Below are 18,512 nucleotides of genomic sequence, written 5' to 3'. Positions count from 1 at the left end.
AACTATACCACAGCCCCCGGAGTGTGGACACAGTTATACTGGTATAAAGGTGCTTCTGCCAGTATAGTTATTTGTATAGGGGAAAGAGAATAAGATCTACCAATTGGTATATCTGCATCTACTCCAGGAACTGTTCCAGTATAACTATTGGGGGAGGAACCCCAAATTGTTAAACCAGTACCAAAGCTTTGTGTAGAGCAGGCCTAAGCTGCTTTTAATAATCTCTTGTGTGAGCCTTCAAACAGAAAATGTGGGTTCAGACAGGTTGAGGAGATGCTGTTTACAGAAACCATACTAGTTTCTTATCATATATTCCTCGTCCAGTTGTTTTATAGCTCTTTATTAAATCAGTTTGGCAGAGAGGCTCACTGTTTTGTAATTCCCAGGATCAATTCTTGTGCTTTTTTTAAAGATAAGTACAACATTGGCTGGGCTCCTGTTCTCTGATGTAATAACTGATTTTAATGAGAAATTACAAATTTTTACTGCTCAGCCACTTCATCCTTAAAGTTGAGTAGTAGTGTAGTACTAATTTTCAGTCTGATCCCTCTTATAAAGATGTTTTTACTTCATTGTTGTACTTTCAATATTACTTAGCTACTCAACTACAATTTTAATCCTGAGTAACACATAGGAATTTGTTCAAATCAAAAATAGACTCATGTGCTTTAGAACTATCTGTTTCAAGAAACTGAGTAGAATTTGATCCCTTATTTTGAAAATTTACCCCTACAATCCAGTATTCCTTGTTGTTCAGAATGAAAATGTTTAGCCTTGTCTGTACTCGTGGTTAAGTAATTTAATCAGATTAATTTGTCTAGGATGATGCTTATGTACAGTAGGAAATTACTGTTTCATTTTACTTTTAGAACTTTGTTGTTGTTGCTTCTATATGAGGATTGAGCCTACATTAGTCCAACATCATTTCCATTAAGCAAACCCAGACCAGTCCCTGCTCCAAAGAGCTTACTTTTTATACTATAAAAATAACAGAATAAAATAGGAAACATGTAACACAAGGATTACAGATGAACTGTTGCAAGAACTGTAGTGCACTGGCAGTAACTATGCTGTTCATTCATCATTTGAACTTACTCCTGCAGAGTTCACCTCAGCCGGCTAAGACGTGTTAAAATGCAACTTGCCTTTGGCTAGCCTAGACTTTTAAAACATGTTCGCTAACACATTCAAATGTTACTCATTGTACCTAGTCTACACAAGCCCTAATACAATATGAAACATATGATGAAGGGTGAGCAAGACCTGTAATATATAAATCTAAATAATGACTTTCCTCAGCTGCCCCTCGGCCCAGCTGTTAAATGTTGGCTAATTTCTTCTATATATTATGGCAGAATTGTGTCTTTTTAGGAGGGTGTGGAAAAGGGGTTATTAGCTTCACGGATTAATTCCGGGAGTGTGTGGCATGGAAAAAAGTACAGAGATGTTGGAGAGAGGAGCAGACAAGCAGATGGTTGAAGCTGGTATCATTGGCAGAGCAGCAGGGGCATGTGATGCAATAAGAGACAAGTGTAAAAGGGCAGACTTGTGAAGGGCCTTGAAGGTAAAAGACAAGACCCTAGGGTTGAATTTCACCCTTGAACTTGAGTAATTGTAATGTTATTTCACAGCTCTGTATCGTCTAGTTATTTTCAAGCCATTAATGTATCTTTTTATGTTATGCCAAATGCTGATTCCTGACACCCACGCTGCTACTTTAGGAATGGCAGGAATGTACACTGGAGAGGAAAAAAATAGAAAATGCAAACCTGTGTTCACTATCTGTATCTAATACTTTTCTTTTTTATAGGTGGATGTGTCAGTAGTGCACTTTACCCCTTTGGTGCAACCAAAGATACAGCAACCCTTTAAGCTGGTGGAAAGGGTCGTTAAAAGTGTTTTTCAGTTCAGAAGAAAATACTGCTGTCGGGGAGTGGAGTAAGTAAATTCTTTAACCAGAATTCTCTTTAGAACAATATTGTTGTTGATGCCTACTAAATCCATCAAGAATAATGGAGCCTTCGTTACATATTCTGAGTTTGTTCACTTCATGTAAATCTGTAGCGCTTACAAGGCATCTCGTTCATCACATCCAGCTCTCCTCAAAACACTGACTGAAGACAAATGCAATTCTAGTATTATTTCCATAGAAGTTTACTCTGGGTGCACCCTTGCTCCATAATTAAGCCCTAATGCTTTTTTATTTGCACAATACAGAATTTAAGCCTGTGGCATTACCAGGTTAAATTTATAAGCTTTTGAATAGTTTGGTTTTTTTAAAAAAAGGTTTAATCTTCTGAATACAGATTTGTGAAGAAAGACTGAAATATATAAGTAACTGACCCAGATACTGACAAAATATGTTCTGGACAAGAGCCTGTGTGGGTTGTGTCCAAAAGGTCTAAAGTTCTGAATTGAAGATAGATTGATTACATTATATTTTACTAGCCCGGAACAGGGGGAGAATTACTACTCATATGGAGGTAGTGGCAAAAAGTGAGATCCTCACCTCCACTCTGGGCCGTTTACACTGGGTAAAAAGGCTGCAGTGGTATAAAGACATTCTAAAAGCTCAGGGAGAATGGTCCAGTGCAGAAACTGAGGAAGACAGTTGTATGCTGTCGTCTGAGGACCGGCTCAGACACTAACATTGGGGGCATACCCACGTCAGGGTCACAGAATGCAAAGCTGCAGAGGCTCTGGGGAGAGCTGCTGCTTACAGGAAGCTGGGCCTGTGCTTCTGTAACTTTAGACAACCCAACAGGGCTGGCTAATTATGCTGGGGATCACTTAGGTCTGTGGAGCAGCCTAGAATTGCATCTGACTCGGGGGTGCCAGCTCTGTGCTGCATCCTTTAGTGGTACAGCAGAGTATCTCACCATAGCAGGTGAGCAACATTTATTCTCGGGGGTGCCAGCAGTTGATCTAAACCTGCAATGCTAGTTTGTCCATGCTAGTGGCTGAATACAGACCTTTGGGAGGTGGTAAGTGAACAGGATGAGCTAGTGCGTGACACACTCTTAGTTCAGAAAGTACTACTGATGAGCAGAAAAACATTGCTGTGTTTTAATCTTCTGAAAATACAAAGATCAGTTATTGTTTAATCTCAAATTTCTGATACTGTTCAAAGTTCTCTGTAAGGGAAAAAAAAATCTGCATTTTTTTGCATGTCTTGTATCCAGTAGCAGCTTAATGTGCCTTAGTACTGTGCCTAGCATGTAATTAAGGATCACAGTCCTCTTATTGTTTAGCTGATCAAAGGAAATAAGCAAATTCTAGATGCTAACTCAGGAGTCCTTATAATATGATGTTTTAGGTACAGTTATGTGAAAGCAAGGTGGTATGCTGAATGAATACTGTGTGTATAACATATGGAAAACATATGGAATGTAAAGGAATTGATCCATGTACAGGTTATGTTACTATACAAGTCTCATTTTAGAGCATTATAGATGTTTAAATTATCTAATGTGACCACCCTAAGATGCAATATTTTCCACGACCAGTGCATTCTCCTCTTTGAATTACAAAATAATTAGAGGCTGAACATTTCAAATCTCAATGGCCTATTTATCCTTGGCTTCTCTACTGAGCTTGCTAGACAGTAAGGGTGACATCTTTCCACAAGAGATGTGATTCTTTTTACTAATGTTACCAAAAGTTATCAAGATGGCAAGTACTATCCAAATAATCAATTCTTGTACCCTCCTTCCTAAATATTTAAATATTACAGATAATTTAAAATGGAGCTAAAATCCATATGGATGTGTTGAAGTCACATTTACTCCAGAGTTACACTGGCAGTCTCCCACTAAATTTGTTAAATTTTCAATTATTTTCTTAACATCTAAACTTGAGTTGGAAAATTAAAGAAGATCTATTTCTTTTCAGCAAACTAAGCGTTCAAATTAGGGATATGCTTATGTTGAACTAAATCTTTGTTAAGAAAAGCACAATGGTGAAGGCAAATTTTTTTTAAAGAAAAAAATTTATTTGAATGTCTTCCTCTTTGTTCCCTTTTAGAATCCTGTTTCCAGAAGCTGAACGCTTGGAAAAAAGTGAACAGATGCTGATGTTGGCAGATGTGGATCCAACTCTGCGTCCAGCTCAGCTCTCCATTTTACATTTTAAAAACCTGTGTGATGCATACAGGAAAATGTGTGATGAAGACACAAACCTTTTCAGTTACAACTACAGGGAAGAACTGAAGCAGAAGAAGAGAACTAGAAAAAAAGGATCCTTGGAGCAGTCTGAACAGGGAGACCAGCTCTAACAAATCAGGCACACACTTTTTTTTTAGTAAAAGGAGACTGTTTTCAAGATTACACATCTATATATACACACTTTGTTAAAATACTGGAGGAAGGGGGCGAGGGTCCTATCTTTCTGTATAGCAGAATGGAATAAATAAGGAAGAGGATGCCCTGAATATGGGATCCTTAACCTGCTAAGGTTTGGTGTATTCTCCACTCTGGTTTTCAGGTCCTGATTCAGCAAGGTAAAGTTAGACACATGCTTCAGAACCTGGCGAATGGGGGCCTCTCTGAAATTTGTATGAGTGAGTCCTTAAAGTAAAATTTTACTTACTATTCCAGTATACCAAACAATATAATGTGATAGTGGTTTTTCATTTCACTCTCCTTATCCTAGAAACACTCTACTGGGCAGAAATCTTATATTAATGTACTCAAGCAAATAGCTTCACCAAGGATAAAGTGCACAGAAGGCCTGCTAATACTCTTACTTATCCCAAACAAAAGAACTCAGTCTTGAAAGCTCCAGTTGGAGAAAGCTGTGAATAAAGCAAGAAACTAGACATAATGCTCATTTTCCTTTTACTGTACAAGTTGGTAGAGAAAATAAAAATACAATCAAATAAAAGATTACAGTACAAGCTTTGTTTTTATATTTACATATATATATAAAGTTAACAGCATCTTGCAACTTACAAAAATGGACTCCTGCACTCCTGTGCACTAAAACACCTTAAAATAACTTAATTCTGCTTTAAATAAAGCAAAAATTAAAACTGCTGAAAAAATGCCCAAAGGAAAATTTTTTTTTTTTAATAAAGCTATAAGATCACAATTCCTCCAGCACCTTTTCCACATAACTTAAAATAATTAGAATGCACCTCTTTAAGGGACACAACATCATCTCGTTAACTGCTCAAAAGGGATGAACTAATTTACAGACTCTGGCCAGCTTAATCTATTTTTCTTGATCCACAATAAATTAAAATAACTTAAGAATCCTTTACAACTATATTTTTGTGGAAAAATGTATTAGTGCACAAAACCAACAGTAGTTTTTCAGCAATTTCCACATAATCACTAGTTTCAAAGCAAATCAAGTCAAATTTTATGTGGACATTAACATTTTAAATAACCTGTTAAATCATATAGCACTCTCACAGCTAGGATTTTCCATGCCTCTCCACTGTTTCATAAAAGCAGTCCTCATTAACTACAGAAGCTAAACTCTGGACACTAAATTCCCTCTCTAAAATAGAATTCAGATCCAAGTTTGCACTGTCAGAGTGACTGTCAAGAGAATGGTGATGTTCTTGCATGGCCAGTAACGTTCCCTTGTTACGCTTTGTGCTGTTTGCTTTTCGTTTAATTGGACAGAAATGCCCACGCACCAGCTTTGAATGTTCTCCTGCCTTATAAACATCCCCAGCCTCCTTTTCAGCAAGCGGCTTGTGCTCTGCGTCAGCACTAGGCTCCTCTGAAATCTTCAGTCGCTGGAACTGTATTTCAATGTCTCTTGTAGGGCTGCCCTTCTTTAGGCTCTGCTGATAGTCATCCTCATCATCACTGAGAATATCAGATTCCTTGACAAGGCTGTTTGAAAAATCTGATGTGCAGCTTGGAAAGTGTTTCATAGGAGATGAATTTTTGGATTCCTGTGTGCTTTCTGTGGTATGGCAGCTGCTACTCTGAGTACTGCTACTCAGGCTGCATTCATCAGAATCCAGTAAGTTTCCTTTCCCTGTATCATTGTTCCACTCATTACTGGAGGAATTCTTCAGTACCTTTAGGGGTCTTGTGGAAGCTGCAAGTGTAAAAGGCAGTCTTATTTCTGCATTAAAACAACTTTCACAAAACAAGGGAATTATACAGTATCCCTCAGTAGCATAATCAAAGGATTATGGCTGAGTTATAATTTAATTAGTCACAGTTTGATTAAAATGTTTTGTATCCTCTGAGATCAGACTGCTGGTATTGATAGTATTTGATTTTATATTGCTCTAGCAGTTGTAAAGTTATTGTGTATTTAGTACATGCAAAATCCTTCATAAAGCCACAGATATGGTTTGCAAAACAACAAATCTAAATAATTGTGCGGCTGGGTCAATTACCTAGTGTATTGTATGGTCAAGTGCCATCTGAATCCAAATTCATTTTTCTGTCAGTTGCTTCCCATGAGACAGTTATGACTGCAGCATTCCTCTTGCATCAAGTCCAGGTAGAGAGGACTTGCAATATTGGCAACACTAGTGGCCAATTTATAGATTCCTAGGCCAGAAGGCTGTGATCATCTAGTCTGACCTTCTGTATAACCAGGCCACAGAACTTCCCCCAAATAATGCCTAGAGCAGATCTTTTAGAAGAACATCCAGTCTTGATTTTAAAATGGCCAGTAATGAAGAATTCACATCTCAGTGGTTAATTACTCTCCCTGTTAAAAATTGATACCTTATTTCCAGTCTGAATTTGTCTAGCTTCAATTTCTAGCCATTGAATTGGGTTAGCCTTTCAATCTAGCAGAGAAAGGTGTCATTATTAAATGTGTGTTCCCTATCTAGGTACTTAGAGTGATCTCTTGAGTCTAGCAAAGAGAAAGTTAAGGGGTAACTTACAGTCTATTTAGCGTATCACTATAGGGCAGTGGTCCCCAAGCTTTTTGGCTGGCGGGCGCCAGCCGAAGCACCACTGCAGCGGTGGAGCACCCGCCGAAATGCCATGGCATTTCGGCAGCGCCGCCTCTCGATGACATCACTTGTCAGCGACAAGCGTCGTCATCAAGAGGCGTCCCCGCCGAAATGCTGCTGAAATTCGGCGGCATTTCGGCAGGTGCTCTCCTGGGGGTCAGGACATGGGCGCATTAAGATGCGCCCACGGGCACCACGTTGGGGACCACTGCTATAAGGCATGTTTTATAGGCCTTCACTCATTCTTCAGGCTCTTCTCTGAACTTTCTTCAATTTATCAACATCCTTCTGAATTGTGGATGCCAGAATTGGACAAAGTATTCCAGCAGCACTCACACCAGTGCCAGAAACACTTAAAATAACCTCTACTCCTACTCAAACATTCCCATTTATGCATCCAAAGCTAGCATTTGGCCACAGCATCACACTGGGAGCTCATGTTCAGTGGATTATCCACCAGGACTCCCCAAATCCTTTTCTGCGTCACTGCTTCCTAGGAGCGAGTCCCCTATTGTTTCAGTACAGCGTACTTTCTTTGGTCATAGATGTATACATGTACATTTAGCCATATTCAGCTGTTTGCCCCCAGCACTAGAAAGCAGTGCTCTACAGAAGGCCTCTATTTGACCAAAAAATAAAGCACTCTGGTGGAATGGATAGATGCTGTGAGGGAACAAGCCCTCACTGCCTTGCCTCACTTCCCTCTTTTCACTTCATTTCTTGTTCTGTTGCCTGAGCTTTGGATAATGGTAGGGCCAAACCACTAAAGAAAGCCAAACATCAGTTAGAGGAAGCCTTGTAGTGGGTGGAAGGGCAAATCCCTTTCCACCCAAAGTAACAAATTTGACATACACCAAGTCTATTGGAGGAAGCTAAATGAGGTAGATTTAGGGTGGGGGACACAAAGTGGGTAAGCGGCAGCAGTTCTGTGGCATACTTCTACTGCTCCCTTAACCCCAAGTACACCACGAGAAGGGTTCTGCTGAGGTAGATTTTCTTTGTGGCAGTGTCCCTGCCTGGGGATGAGACAACAAAAGTTAATACTAACTGTTAGCATCTTACGTTGCTTCTCCCACTGTGATACCCCCCCTGAGTGAGGAAAGTATGGCAGCTGTTAGCCCCACCCCTTGGAGAAGACATGCCACGATGAGAGAAGGGATGCCCTGGGATTAGTGAAAAGAGTTGGAGAGCCATGGGATTTTCCAGAAGATCTCAGGCCAGTGGCAGGTTCCACAAGCCAAGGCCCCTCTCTGTTCTGGCCCAGAGCTGGGCAAACTCCAGACTGTCCCCGGCAGAATTGTATTTGAGGGTCTAGGCTTCTGTATGGTCTTTTTTCCCCATGGGGTTGAGGGATAATAACTAGGGCTGTCGATTAATCGCAATTAACTCATGTGATTAACTCAAAAAAATTAATTGCGATTAATTGCAGTTTTAATCACACTGTTAAACAGAATACCAATTGAAATTTAATATTTTGGATGTTTTTCTACATTGTATTCTGTCTAGTAACTGAAAAAAATGTTTTGGTTTTTTTAGGGTTTTTTTTTTTTTACAAATAGCACTGTAAAATGATAAACAAAAGAATTAGTATTTTTCAGTTCACCTCATAGAAGTACTGTAGTGCAATCTCTATCATGAAAGTGCAACTCACAAATGTAGATTTTTTTTTGTTACATAACTGCACTCAAAAACAAAACAATGTAAAACTTCAGAGCCTGCAAGTCCACTCAGTCCTACTTCTTGTTCAGCCAATCACTAAGACAAACAAGTTTGTTCACATTTATAGGAGATAATGTTGCCCTCTTCTTATTTACAATGTCACCAGAAAGCAAGAACAGGCATTTGCATGGCACTTTTGTAGCTGGCGTTGCAAAGTATTTACGTGCCAGATATGCTAAACATTCATATGCCCCTTCATGCTCCAGCCACCATTCCAGAGGACATGCTTCCATGCTGATGATGCTCATTAAAAAAAGAATGCGTTAATTAAATTTGTGACAACAACTTAGGGGAGAATTGTATGTCTCCTCCTGTTTTACCCACATTCTGCCATATATTTGATATTATATGGCAATCTCAGATGATGACCCAGCACATGGTGTTCATTTTAAGAACACTTTCACAGCAGATTTGACAAAATGCAAAGATACCAATGTGAGGTTTCTAAAGGGAGCTACAGCACTCGTTCCAAGGTTAAAGAATCTGAAGTGCCTTCCAAAATCTGAGAGGGGTGAGGTGTGGAGCATGCTTTCAGAAGTTTTAAAAGCAACACTACGGAAACTACAGAACGCAATCCACTAAAAAAGATCAGCCATCTGTTGGTGGCGTCTGACTCAGATAATGAAAATGAACATGCATCGGTCTGCACTGCTTTGGATCATTATCGATCAGAACCCATCATCAGCATGGACTCATGTCCCTTGGAATGGTGGTTGAAGCATGAAGGGACATATGAATCTTTAGTACATCTAGCACATAAATATCTTGCAATGCCAGCTACAACAGTGCCTGTTCTCACTTTCAGGTGACATTGTAAACAAGAAGCAGGCAGCATTATCTCCCACAAATGTACACAAACTTGTTTGGCTGAGTGATTGGCTGAACAAGAAGTAGGACTGAATGGATTTGCAGGCTCTAAAATTTTACATTGTTTTATTTTTTAATGCAAGTTTTTTGTACATAATTCTACATTTGTAAGTTCAACTTTCATGATAAAGAGATTGCACTGCAGTACTTGTATTAGGTGAATTGAGAAATACTATTTCTTTTGTTTTTTACAGTGCAAATATTTAATCAAAAATATAAAGTGAGCACTGTACACTTTGTATTCTGTGTTGTAATTGAAATCAAATATTTGTAGAAAACATCCACAAATATTTAAATAAATGGTATTCTATTTTTTCCAGTGCGACTCATTGTGTGATTAATCACGATACATTTTTTTAATCGTGTGACAGCCCTAATAATAACTGGTACTTTTGGTATAAAGCCTCTCTCCCAAGAAGTATATTATATTTTAAAACATGAATTACAGTACAAATATACCACCCTCTTCATGTTTAGAAAGAGAAGTGGTTTGGGTCATGCCCTATAATAATCATGAAACTGCCAGTCTATATTTCCCAGTCTAGCAAACGGACACTTACCCAGTTTGGCTGAAACAGGGATGCGGTTCTTGAGTGGAACTAGGCGATCTTTACAGGTTTTCTCCAATGGTGACTCACATTTTATGTGACGTCTGAAGTTCTCCCGCAGAATGGAACGAATCACCTTAACAATGTTAGTTTTGCTTTCACAGTCACTGCAAGGTGTAAGGGAAGAGCAATAAGAGGACAGATTACAGGTCACTGTAACGTTTTTGTTTTCCCATGCCCAAGCAGTCTTTCCATTCGGAAGCAGCCTTCTTTTTGCTACTGAAGGTTGGTGCTGTTTAGTTATTTATACAAAGTGGAACAGCTTCAACAGGAAGGTTGAAGGAGTCCCACCCCAGAATACCCAATAGCCTACTGGTGAATGTACTAGACAGCAGGCAGATGGAGGGGAACTGAACCTGGGTCTCTCACATTCTGGGTGAATACTCTAACCATTTGGCTAAAGGGGCCAATCTCCTTCAGCAGCTGTGTTTTATGCAAGGCCCACTTGAGTAGCCATGCCTACCAGATCAGGTGCTGCAGGGGAGATAGGCAACTCCTTCTTTGAGGATCCTGTTCAGGTTTAGGCATGAGAGAGGCAGCTGTGTGCATGCCCACCAGAAGTCATTTAGGGGACTGAAGCAGCTGAAAATTAGGTGCCTAGGAAAGTTAGGTGCCAGCTGAGCAGGGATTTTAAGGATCTAAATTTTGGACTTAGACTCCTGAAGTGGCAGTTGGGAGCCTAAATCCCTTTATGGCTCTAGCCATTGACTGCATCAGCCATAATTCACTGAAATTTAAGATCATACAATAAAACATGTGTGCAGATTCCTGACACTGAATGAATGATTGAGCCGAATTCACTTTAATTTCAGATACTTTCTACACATCAAATTCCATCCAATTAAACATTGCCTCAGTGCCTGGATTTGAGGTGATGGGTGTTTTAGAAGTGCTGAGAGACAGGAAAAAAGGTCACTTGGAAAAATAAAATGTTCTCAATGTACTTTTGTCATTCCATTAGTGTAATTTTGTCAAAAATATATCTTCATGTCAAGTTTACCTGCTGCACAACTGAAAGATTGTTTCTGGCCTGCCTTCTATTTCTGACTTCGTATGAATCAGTTCCCAGATGCAATTGTTTTCTGTTCCTACAGACAGAAAAAAAATGTGTGAATAATTCATGCCTTCAGACTACACAGACAACATTATAGATCTCAGCATCTCACCAAGTCAAGGTTCATAGAAAAGCTGATGTCTGCATGATGAGCTGGAACCCTCTGCGGAGTGCTAAGTTTTATGACTTACTTACAACTTGTCTTTACAAACTCAACTTCTTTTCCAGAATGAGACTCTTCCTTTCCATCACTTGCTTCAACAAACACGTTCCTCGTTATTTCTGAAGCCTTGAAATCCAACCTACCAGCCCCTATGAGGTCTGATTATTAGGTCTTTTCTCACCTGACACAAGAACATTGACCTTGAACCTCTAATGGCAACACTAGGCTATTACTTGCATAGACAAGCTTCTCTGTCTGCTTTATCCCCCCTCCTGCTCAGCTATCACTTAGTCACATAATTCAATTCAGCTCTGCTCTATCAATTGGGGCTGTTACTGACTGATTCAGATCTCATATCTGAAGCACTTACATGGCCTCCGTCACCATAGTATTAGAGCCCTTCACAGTTGTTAATGTATTGGTCCTCCCACACCCCTGTGAGTTAGGGAAGTGCTATTCCCCTGCTTACAGATGGGGAACAGAGGCACAGAGATTAACCATGGGATTTTCTAAAGCACCTAGGCACCTAATTTCCATTGATTTCAGTCAAGTAGGCACTTAAATGCTTTTGAAAACTCCACCATAAATGACTTGCCCAAGGTCACACAAGATGTCTGATGGAGCAGAGAATGGAACCCAGATCTCTGGCTAGCACACTAATCCCTGGACAATCCTTTCTCTCATGCTGCATCCTGGACGGCAATGATATTGCATGGGGTGTCAAGTATGATAGAATTTGACCCATGTTATCATTTGATTGCTTTGAGCAGCCTCTTCAGGTTTTTCCCTACCCTTTTGTTGTGGGTTTCTGTTTTGCCATGTTAATCCTAACCTGTTGCAGCTCTATTCTGAGTTTCTGTCATGACATAGCAACACCACCCTAGCAAGTCAGCTTCAGGCTAACAGTTTAACATCCAACGTTCTTGAACTTGTTCTCCGATTACAGAAGGGAAGAAAATTAGGTGTGAACACAGAATATCTGAATGAAAATATCTATTAATGTATAAAGCCTATGGCCTTTACAAGCACATGCTACTACAGGGTGTGGGCGTATGAATATTTAGAGAGAGAGAGAGATAGGAGGACATATGTTTATCTAATACTACATTGTGTACCTGGGTTGGAAATGTTTGCCTGTTCACAAGACTTCAGGAAGCAATGTTTAGATAGCAATATGTTAGGAACTAAAAGTAAAATATAATTACCTGCTGTATTCCCCAGCCGGACTTGAAGAGCAGATAAAGGAATTAGCCAACGAAATTTAAATGGATCCAAGTCGCCATAATTATGTGCAGCCCGTACATTATTGGGCTACAAATTGAAAAATAACCAAGACATTTTTAAAAGAGGTAAAGCAACATAATTGACGTCTGCATTGATATACATTTCAGAGGGGTAGCCGTTTTAGTCTGTATCAGCAGAAACAACAAGGAGTCCTTATGGCACTTTAGAGACTAACCAATTTATTTGGGCATAAGCTTTCGTGGGCTAAAACCCACTTCATCCGATGCATAGAGTGGAAAATACAGGAGCAGATATAAGAAAAGATGGGGGTTGCTTTACTAAGTGTGGGGGGAATCCAGGTGTGGGTTGAGAGGGTTCTTTGTGCGGCATTAGGGGTGCAGGTGGCTCAATGGGGGATCTGGATGCACAGGAGCTTGGGGGGGTTCTGGGTGCAACAGTAATGGGACTCTGCAGGGGGGTCCAGGTGAAGGTGGGACTCAGCAGCAGGGGTCTAAGTGTGTGTGGGGGGGTAAAGCTCATAGGGTATGGGGGGCTCAGTGAGGGGAGCCAGATGCTGGGAGAGTGGGGCTCAGTGGGGATCCCTCACACAGACCTTGGGAGACAGGCCAGTCCTCGCTTACAGACAGCCCCCCAACCTAAAGCAAATACTCACCAGCAACCACACACCACAGAACAAAAACACTAACCCAGGAACCAAACCCTGCAACAAACCCCAGTCCCAGCTCTGTCCACATATCTATTCAAGGGACACCATCATAGGACCCAACCACATCAGCCACACTATCAGGGGCTCATTCACCGGCACATCTACCAATGTGATATATACCATCATGTGCCAGCAATGCTCCACTGCCATGTACATTGGCCAAACCGGACAGTCTCTACGCAAAAGAATAAATTGACACAAATCTGAAATCAGGAATCATGACATTCAAAAACCAGTTGGAGAACACTTCAACCTCTCTGGTCACTCAATAACAGACCTCAAAGTGGCAATTCTTCAACAAAAAAACTTCAAAAACTGGAATTAATTTGCAAACTGGACACCATCAGATTAGGCCTAAATAAAGACTGGGAGTGGTTGGGTCATTACAAAACCTAATACTAATTTCTCCCTACTGTTACTCACACCTTCTTGTCGACTATCTGTAATGGACCACTCTCTTACCACTTCCGAAGTTATTTTTCCTCTCTTGGTATCCTGCTGTTAATAGATTTATCTCATTAGACTGACCTCACACTTGGTAAAGCAACCCCCATCCTTTCATATATTTATAGCTGCTCCTGTATTTTCCACTCCATGCATCTGATAAAGTGGGTTCTAGCCCATGAAAGCTTATGCCCAAATAAATTTGTTAATCTCTAAGGTGCCACAAGGACTCCTCATTGTTTCTACTGATATAAATGTTCTTGATAAAGTGGCCTTCTGTCCAAGGACTCACTTCTAAAAGCAAATTTTATCCGAATAGTCTAATTCCTTAAATACCTTACTGTTGGTTTGACTGTAAAACAATGATAGCTAGAGCTTTCAGAATTCCAGAGAAACAGAGATTGCTGCAGCTTTGAAAAATGAGTTTTTTAATAAATTACATAGTATTTCCACATGAAGGAAACTAACTGAGAGCAAGGTCACTATGAGTAAACCAACTACCTATTGTTTAGCAAAACAAATTCTTCAGTTTGACAATACTGCTTTGTTCCTTTTATTACAGTTGTTTATCTCTCTCTTAGTATAAGCACATTACATTAATACTCCATGTCATCTCCTCTGTTGTAATTTACTCCTGGCGGAATTCTGTGCCACTGAGCATGTGCAGAATTTATGTTCCCCACAGAAAAATGACTGACAGGGAAGCAAAGAGAAGCCACAAAAACGGTCAAGCAAGCCTCCCCTGCAGTATGTTTCAGGTGCCCAGGGCAGCCAGTAGAAAGGTAAATCACTATGGGGTGAGGGCAGGACTGGGGAAGACCCAGCTGGTGGCTCCTACCCTGCGCCAGGCTCAGCTGCTAGTCCTGGCTGGGCTGGGGAGAATGGGACTTCCTCTTCCCCTGCATGGCATCCAGGACCAGGTCAGAACCACCCCCAGATTTCTCCCCCAGCTGTAGGAAGCTCTGTAAACTCCCCCCTTCCCCCAGCGCTTCCTGCACCCATCACTCCTCAGCTGCAGGGGGAGGGATCTCTGTACAGGGAGCTGCTCCTGCATCCATCCAAGCCCTGTGCATCCAGACCCCTCATACCCAGACCCTCCCGCTCAGCCTCACCCACCCTGTACCCAGAACTCCCCGCCCCAAAACCCCACTGCCCCTGCACCTGGACCACCCTGATGAGCCACTTGGATCCCCATCCTACCGAGCCCCAGCCAGCTGCACCTGGATCCCAACCCCACTGAGCCTCAATCTCCCACCATCTGGCTCCTCTCATTGAGCCCCCGACACCCTATGAGCTCTATCCCCCCCACACTTAGACCCCACTGCTGAGCCCCAACCACCTTCATCTGGACTCCCCTGCAGAGTCCCATTACCGTTACACCCAGACCCCCCCCAACAAGCCCCTGTGCATCCAGATCCCCCATTGAGCCACCTGTGCCTCGACAGACCCACACAGAACCTTTTCACCCACTCCTGGATTCCCCCCCACACACACACACTAAGCCTCTCCACACCTGGATCCTGCCTTGCTGAGCCTGCCTGCCCACACCTGGTGCACCTGACATGGAGGGGCGGAGCTCTGGGGTGTTTCTGGGGCAGGCCTGGTCCTTGCGCTGGGGCAGGGTTGGGTGCAGCCTCACCGCTGAGTCCATGTTCTCGAGGCGGGGGAGGGAGAACTGCAGGGTGATCTCCCACCTCTGCAGCCAGTGCCGTGTGCTCCCCAATGCCATGCGGGAGCCTCCACATTTATTTGATAAATACAATCTTCAGAATTTTGCAGAATTTTAAAATGTGCACAGAATTTTTAATTTTTTGGCACAGAATGCCCTCAGGCGTCTGTAATTAGCTTATTCACGGGAAAAAGCCATCCTAGGCAAATTAAGGGACAGCTTATTTCTAGATTTAGCTGCTCATTGTATATCAGTCTCTGCAAGTTATTTCAAGACACTCCCTTGACTCGTTTCCTTGTGACCTCCTGGGGAATAGAGAGTTGGGTGTATTTCAAGTAATTGGGGCATATAAAATGAGATACTTAGCTGTAAACTGAAATTTAACTATCCCAATTAAATAAGTATCTTTTCATAATACCTTTCATTCCAGAGTGAACTATGTACTACACACAGGGATTGCTTTAGCTACATGGCTCACCAGTTTAGGACAGGACATAAAGAATGCATATTCAATTGATACTTTAGGGGGAAGTGATGTAATTGGCAAATAACTGAGTTTGAATTATACCAGAATACCCAGGTTAATGAAAAGTCCCCTGGGTTCTTTAATGACTCTCAAATGATTACATATTATATCTCATCTGACAGAAATCACCTCCCAACAACTGGCTGGGGCATTAGTTCACAAAGAAATGTGCTGCTTATTGAATCAGTAACATAACCTGTTGCAACATCCAGACAGTCCGCCAGTTTCAGTCAAATATTGAACACTGCAACCAGTTTAGCCTGTGAGAGCAAGTGCAGCCCACTGTGATATGGCTGCATTAAAACAGCAGCTTGTACCATTCACTTTTCTTTCAGTGTTGGCATATTCAATTTTGATTCTTAGTAGTGACCATAGGTGATCTGGTGGTCCCTTCTGGCCTTAAACTCTATGACTCTATGCATACATATCTATAGCTTGAATTGAAATTATTGCCAGACTTACCAGTTTCTTTTTCAGTTTGCAGTTCTCCTTATATACCAGTATGACGGCCCGCTTAAAAACTGAAAAGGAAAACAAGAGGCCTCTGATTGTAGGTCTAGTATTCAACAAAACAGACATTATAGCTGTACTGACTACTTACAGTTCTTTCTAGTTATCCACAATCTATGGGGTACTCATTGACTCTACACACACACAAAAAATTCCCATAGCGACTGCTTAAACTGTGTGATACAAGTCTGCCTCTGTCACAAAACTACTTTCTTAAAAGAATTAGGGATGAGCAATACTGTTCGAAAGCCTATCTCCCTGTATCAAGATTACAGAAATTGGCCTTTAACAAATGTAGATGTACAAATTGGAAACGTGATTGTGAAGAAGCAACATGCCAGCAACTTCCCTTGAGGGGAAGGAACGTGTTGCAGAAAAAAAGAGGCCCATTAGAGATTATGTCAAATCTGTTCTTTGATGCAGTTCAGCATTTCCTTTGGAGTGTGACAGCCTTCAGAGCTCTTCAAATTCCTGATTAGCTCTCTAAGGTATTACCATCATATCCGAGTGCCTCACACACAATGCCCCAGTGAGGTAGGGAAGTGCCATTATCGCTATTTTGCAGATGGAGAACTGGGCACTCAGTGAGTTGCCTATCGTCACTAGGAAATGGCTGTGGTGGAGGTGGGGAATTGAAGCCAGGTTTCCTAAGTTGCAGGCCATTACTCTAACCCCTGGACCATCCTGCCTCTCCTTGTACCACTCAGACATTTCCCTTTAGGGACAGGGTTTGGGAATTCCCAGTGCCTGGCCCAACATGTTCAGTATAAATGAATCACTGATTAACACAGTTGGATTTATCTGTGGGCAAAGAGGTGGTGCCTCCTCATGCATGCGCTTCAATTTCAAACAGACATGCCCACTTACCCTAAAGCCTACCCACAACTGTTTTTAGCCCACCCTCAATTCCTACATAAATCGGCTGTGTTTGAACTAGTTGAAGTTCAAAGTCTCTGTTATTCATTCATTTAGCTGATGACCAACTCAAACCCTCAGAGTTACTCATGATCTTCAGCTACCCACGTAGGTGTATGCCATATAGTGGCAACGTTTGCAGAGATGAGCTGAGGTCTTTGGTGATAGCAGGGCAGGCAGAAGGAAAAGCCATCACAGAGAAGTTAGTGTGTGTACTACTAATCTCATTCTCATCTAGACCTCTATCATCTACATCTCAATAACATTTCCAGGAAATGTTGTGTCTGTCCTCCACATCCAGGACCACCCCAACCATTACATGGCTATAGCAGGGCTTACATTTTATAGTTAGTCTTCATTAGTACAATGGCAGTTGTCATATTTTACTAGCTAGAAGATGTACTCGATATCTTTAGGGTTCTCTCTTAATAGGACACTAACCAAACACTGTAAGTTCAAGGTCTTTTCTTGCTTTGCCCAATGATGGGAAAGGATTCAACCAGGAAACAGCAGAGTGCATCAGAAGTTCTCCCATTGAAAGTTCTGTGACCTGTATTACGTTATAAAAAAATAAGTGCAATTAATGTCTTGATTAACAATCATCAACCACAAATGTTAATGAGTGCAGGCTGATAAATAAAAAGTATGCCTGTGTTTAATGGTGTGTGTGTGTGTGTGTGATCACTGAGCCATGGTTGTGTGAACAGCAATATATTTTAAAAAATACTGCCCATAAAAATAATAGCACACAACTTATGGAAGCTGGGTGATTTGCCTCTTAGAGCTTATTTTTGCTACTAACCCTTAAGCTGAAGAACGTTATGTCTGACTTGAAGTTCTGTCACTGAGATACAGCCAAGTGTGACATTTCTTTATCATCCCTTTCATTTCTATAGACTAATCAATGTATAAGACCCTTGCACTGACTGAATTAGGACATGACTGGTTCTCTTAGGCTTTTCTTTCTTTTGAGCAGTTCTTTCTCTCTTCCAGAAGAGAAACAATTTGGCTCATTTACCAGGATGAAACTTAAAACAATGAAATCAGTAGCTGTCGCACCTTTAAGGAGCAAGCTAAATGGTTGATCCACTTATACATCATTGGCCACAAATGGCTAAATCTAGTGAGCTTGCTGGCCCAGTTCTGGGA

The 18,512-nt window shown here is 41.2% G+C and overlaps 2 protein-coding genes across 7 annotated transcripts in view; one reads left to right on the top strand and one right to left on the bottom strand.

The window, feature by feature from the left end:
• Window positions 1–4,894, top strand: part of TFB1M (transcription factor B1, mitochondrial) — a 61,973-nt gene extending 57,079 nt beyond the window's left edge. For all 4 annotated transcript variants that reach the window (XM_045009418.1, XM_045009419.1, XM_045009416.1 and 1 more), the window contains exons 7-8: window positions 1,811–1,938; window positions 4,024–4,894. In XM_045009418.1, the coding sequence (XP_044865353.1) occupies window positions 1,811–1,938; window positions 4,024–4,273 (378 nt within the window). In that variant the 3' untranslated portion in view covers window positions 4,274–4,894. The remainder of the gene's footprint in view (window positions 1–1,810; window positions 1,939–4,023) is intronic.
• Window positions 4,828–18,512, bottom strand: part of TIAM2 (TIAM Rac1 associated GEF 2) — a 189,818-nt gene continuing 176,133 nt past the window's right edge. For 2 of the 3 annotated variants that reach the window (XM_045009400.1, XM_045009401.1), the window contains exons 22-27: window positions 17,805–17,913; window positions 16,401–16,459; window positions 12,554–12,659; window positions 11,132–11,219; window positions 10,084–10,238; window positions 4,953–6,057 (exon numbers count right to left, since the gene is read on the bottom strand). In XM_045009400.1, coding sequence (XP_044865335.1) covers window positions 5,417–6,057; window positions 10,084–10,238; window positions 11,132–11,219; window positions 12,554–12,659; window positions 16,401–16,459; window positions 17,805–17,913 — 1,158 coding nt within the window. In that variant the 3' untranslated portion in view covers window positions 4,953–5,416. Of the gene's footprint in view, window positions 6,058–10,083; window positions 10,239–11,131; window positions 11,220–12,553; window positions 12,660–16,400; window positions 16,460–17,804; window positions 17,914–18,512 lie in introns of all 3 variants that reach the window. The other variant, XM_045009402.1, reaches the window with a different exon arrangement.

This window comes from Mauremys mutica, chromosome 3 (assembly GCF_020497125.1).
Source record: "Mauremys mutica isolate MM-2020 ecotype Southern chromosome 3, ASM2049712v1, whole genome shotgun sequence".
Classification (NCBI taxonomy): Eukaryota; Metazoa; Chordata; order Testudines; family Geoemydidae; genus Mauremys; species Mauremys mutica.
Note: the sequence above shows the minus strand (reverse complement) of the source record. Positions and strands in the feature narration are given on the sequence as shown.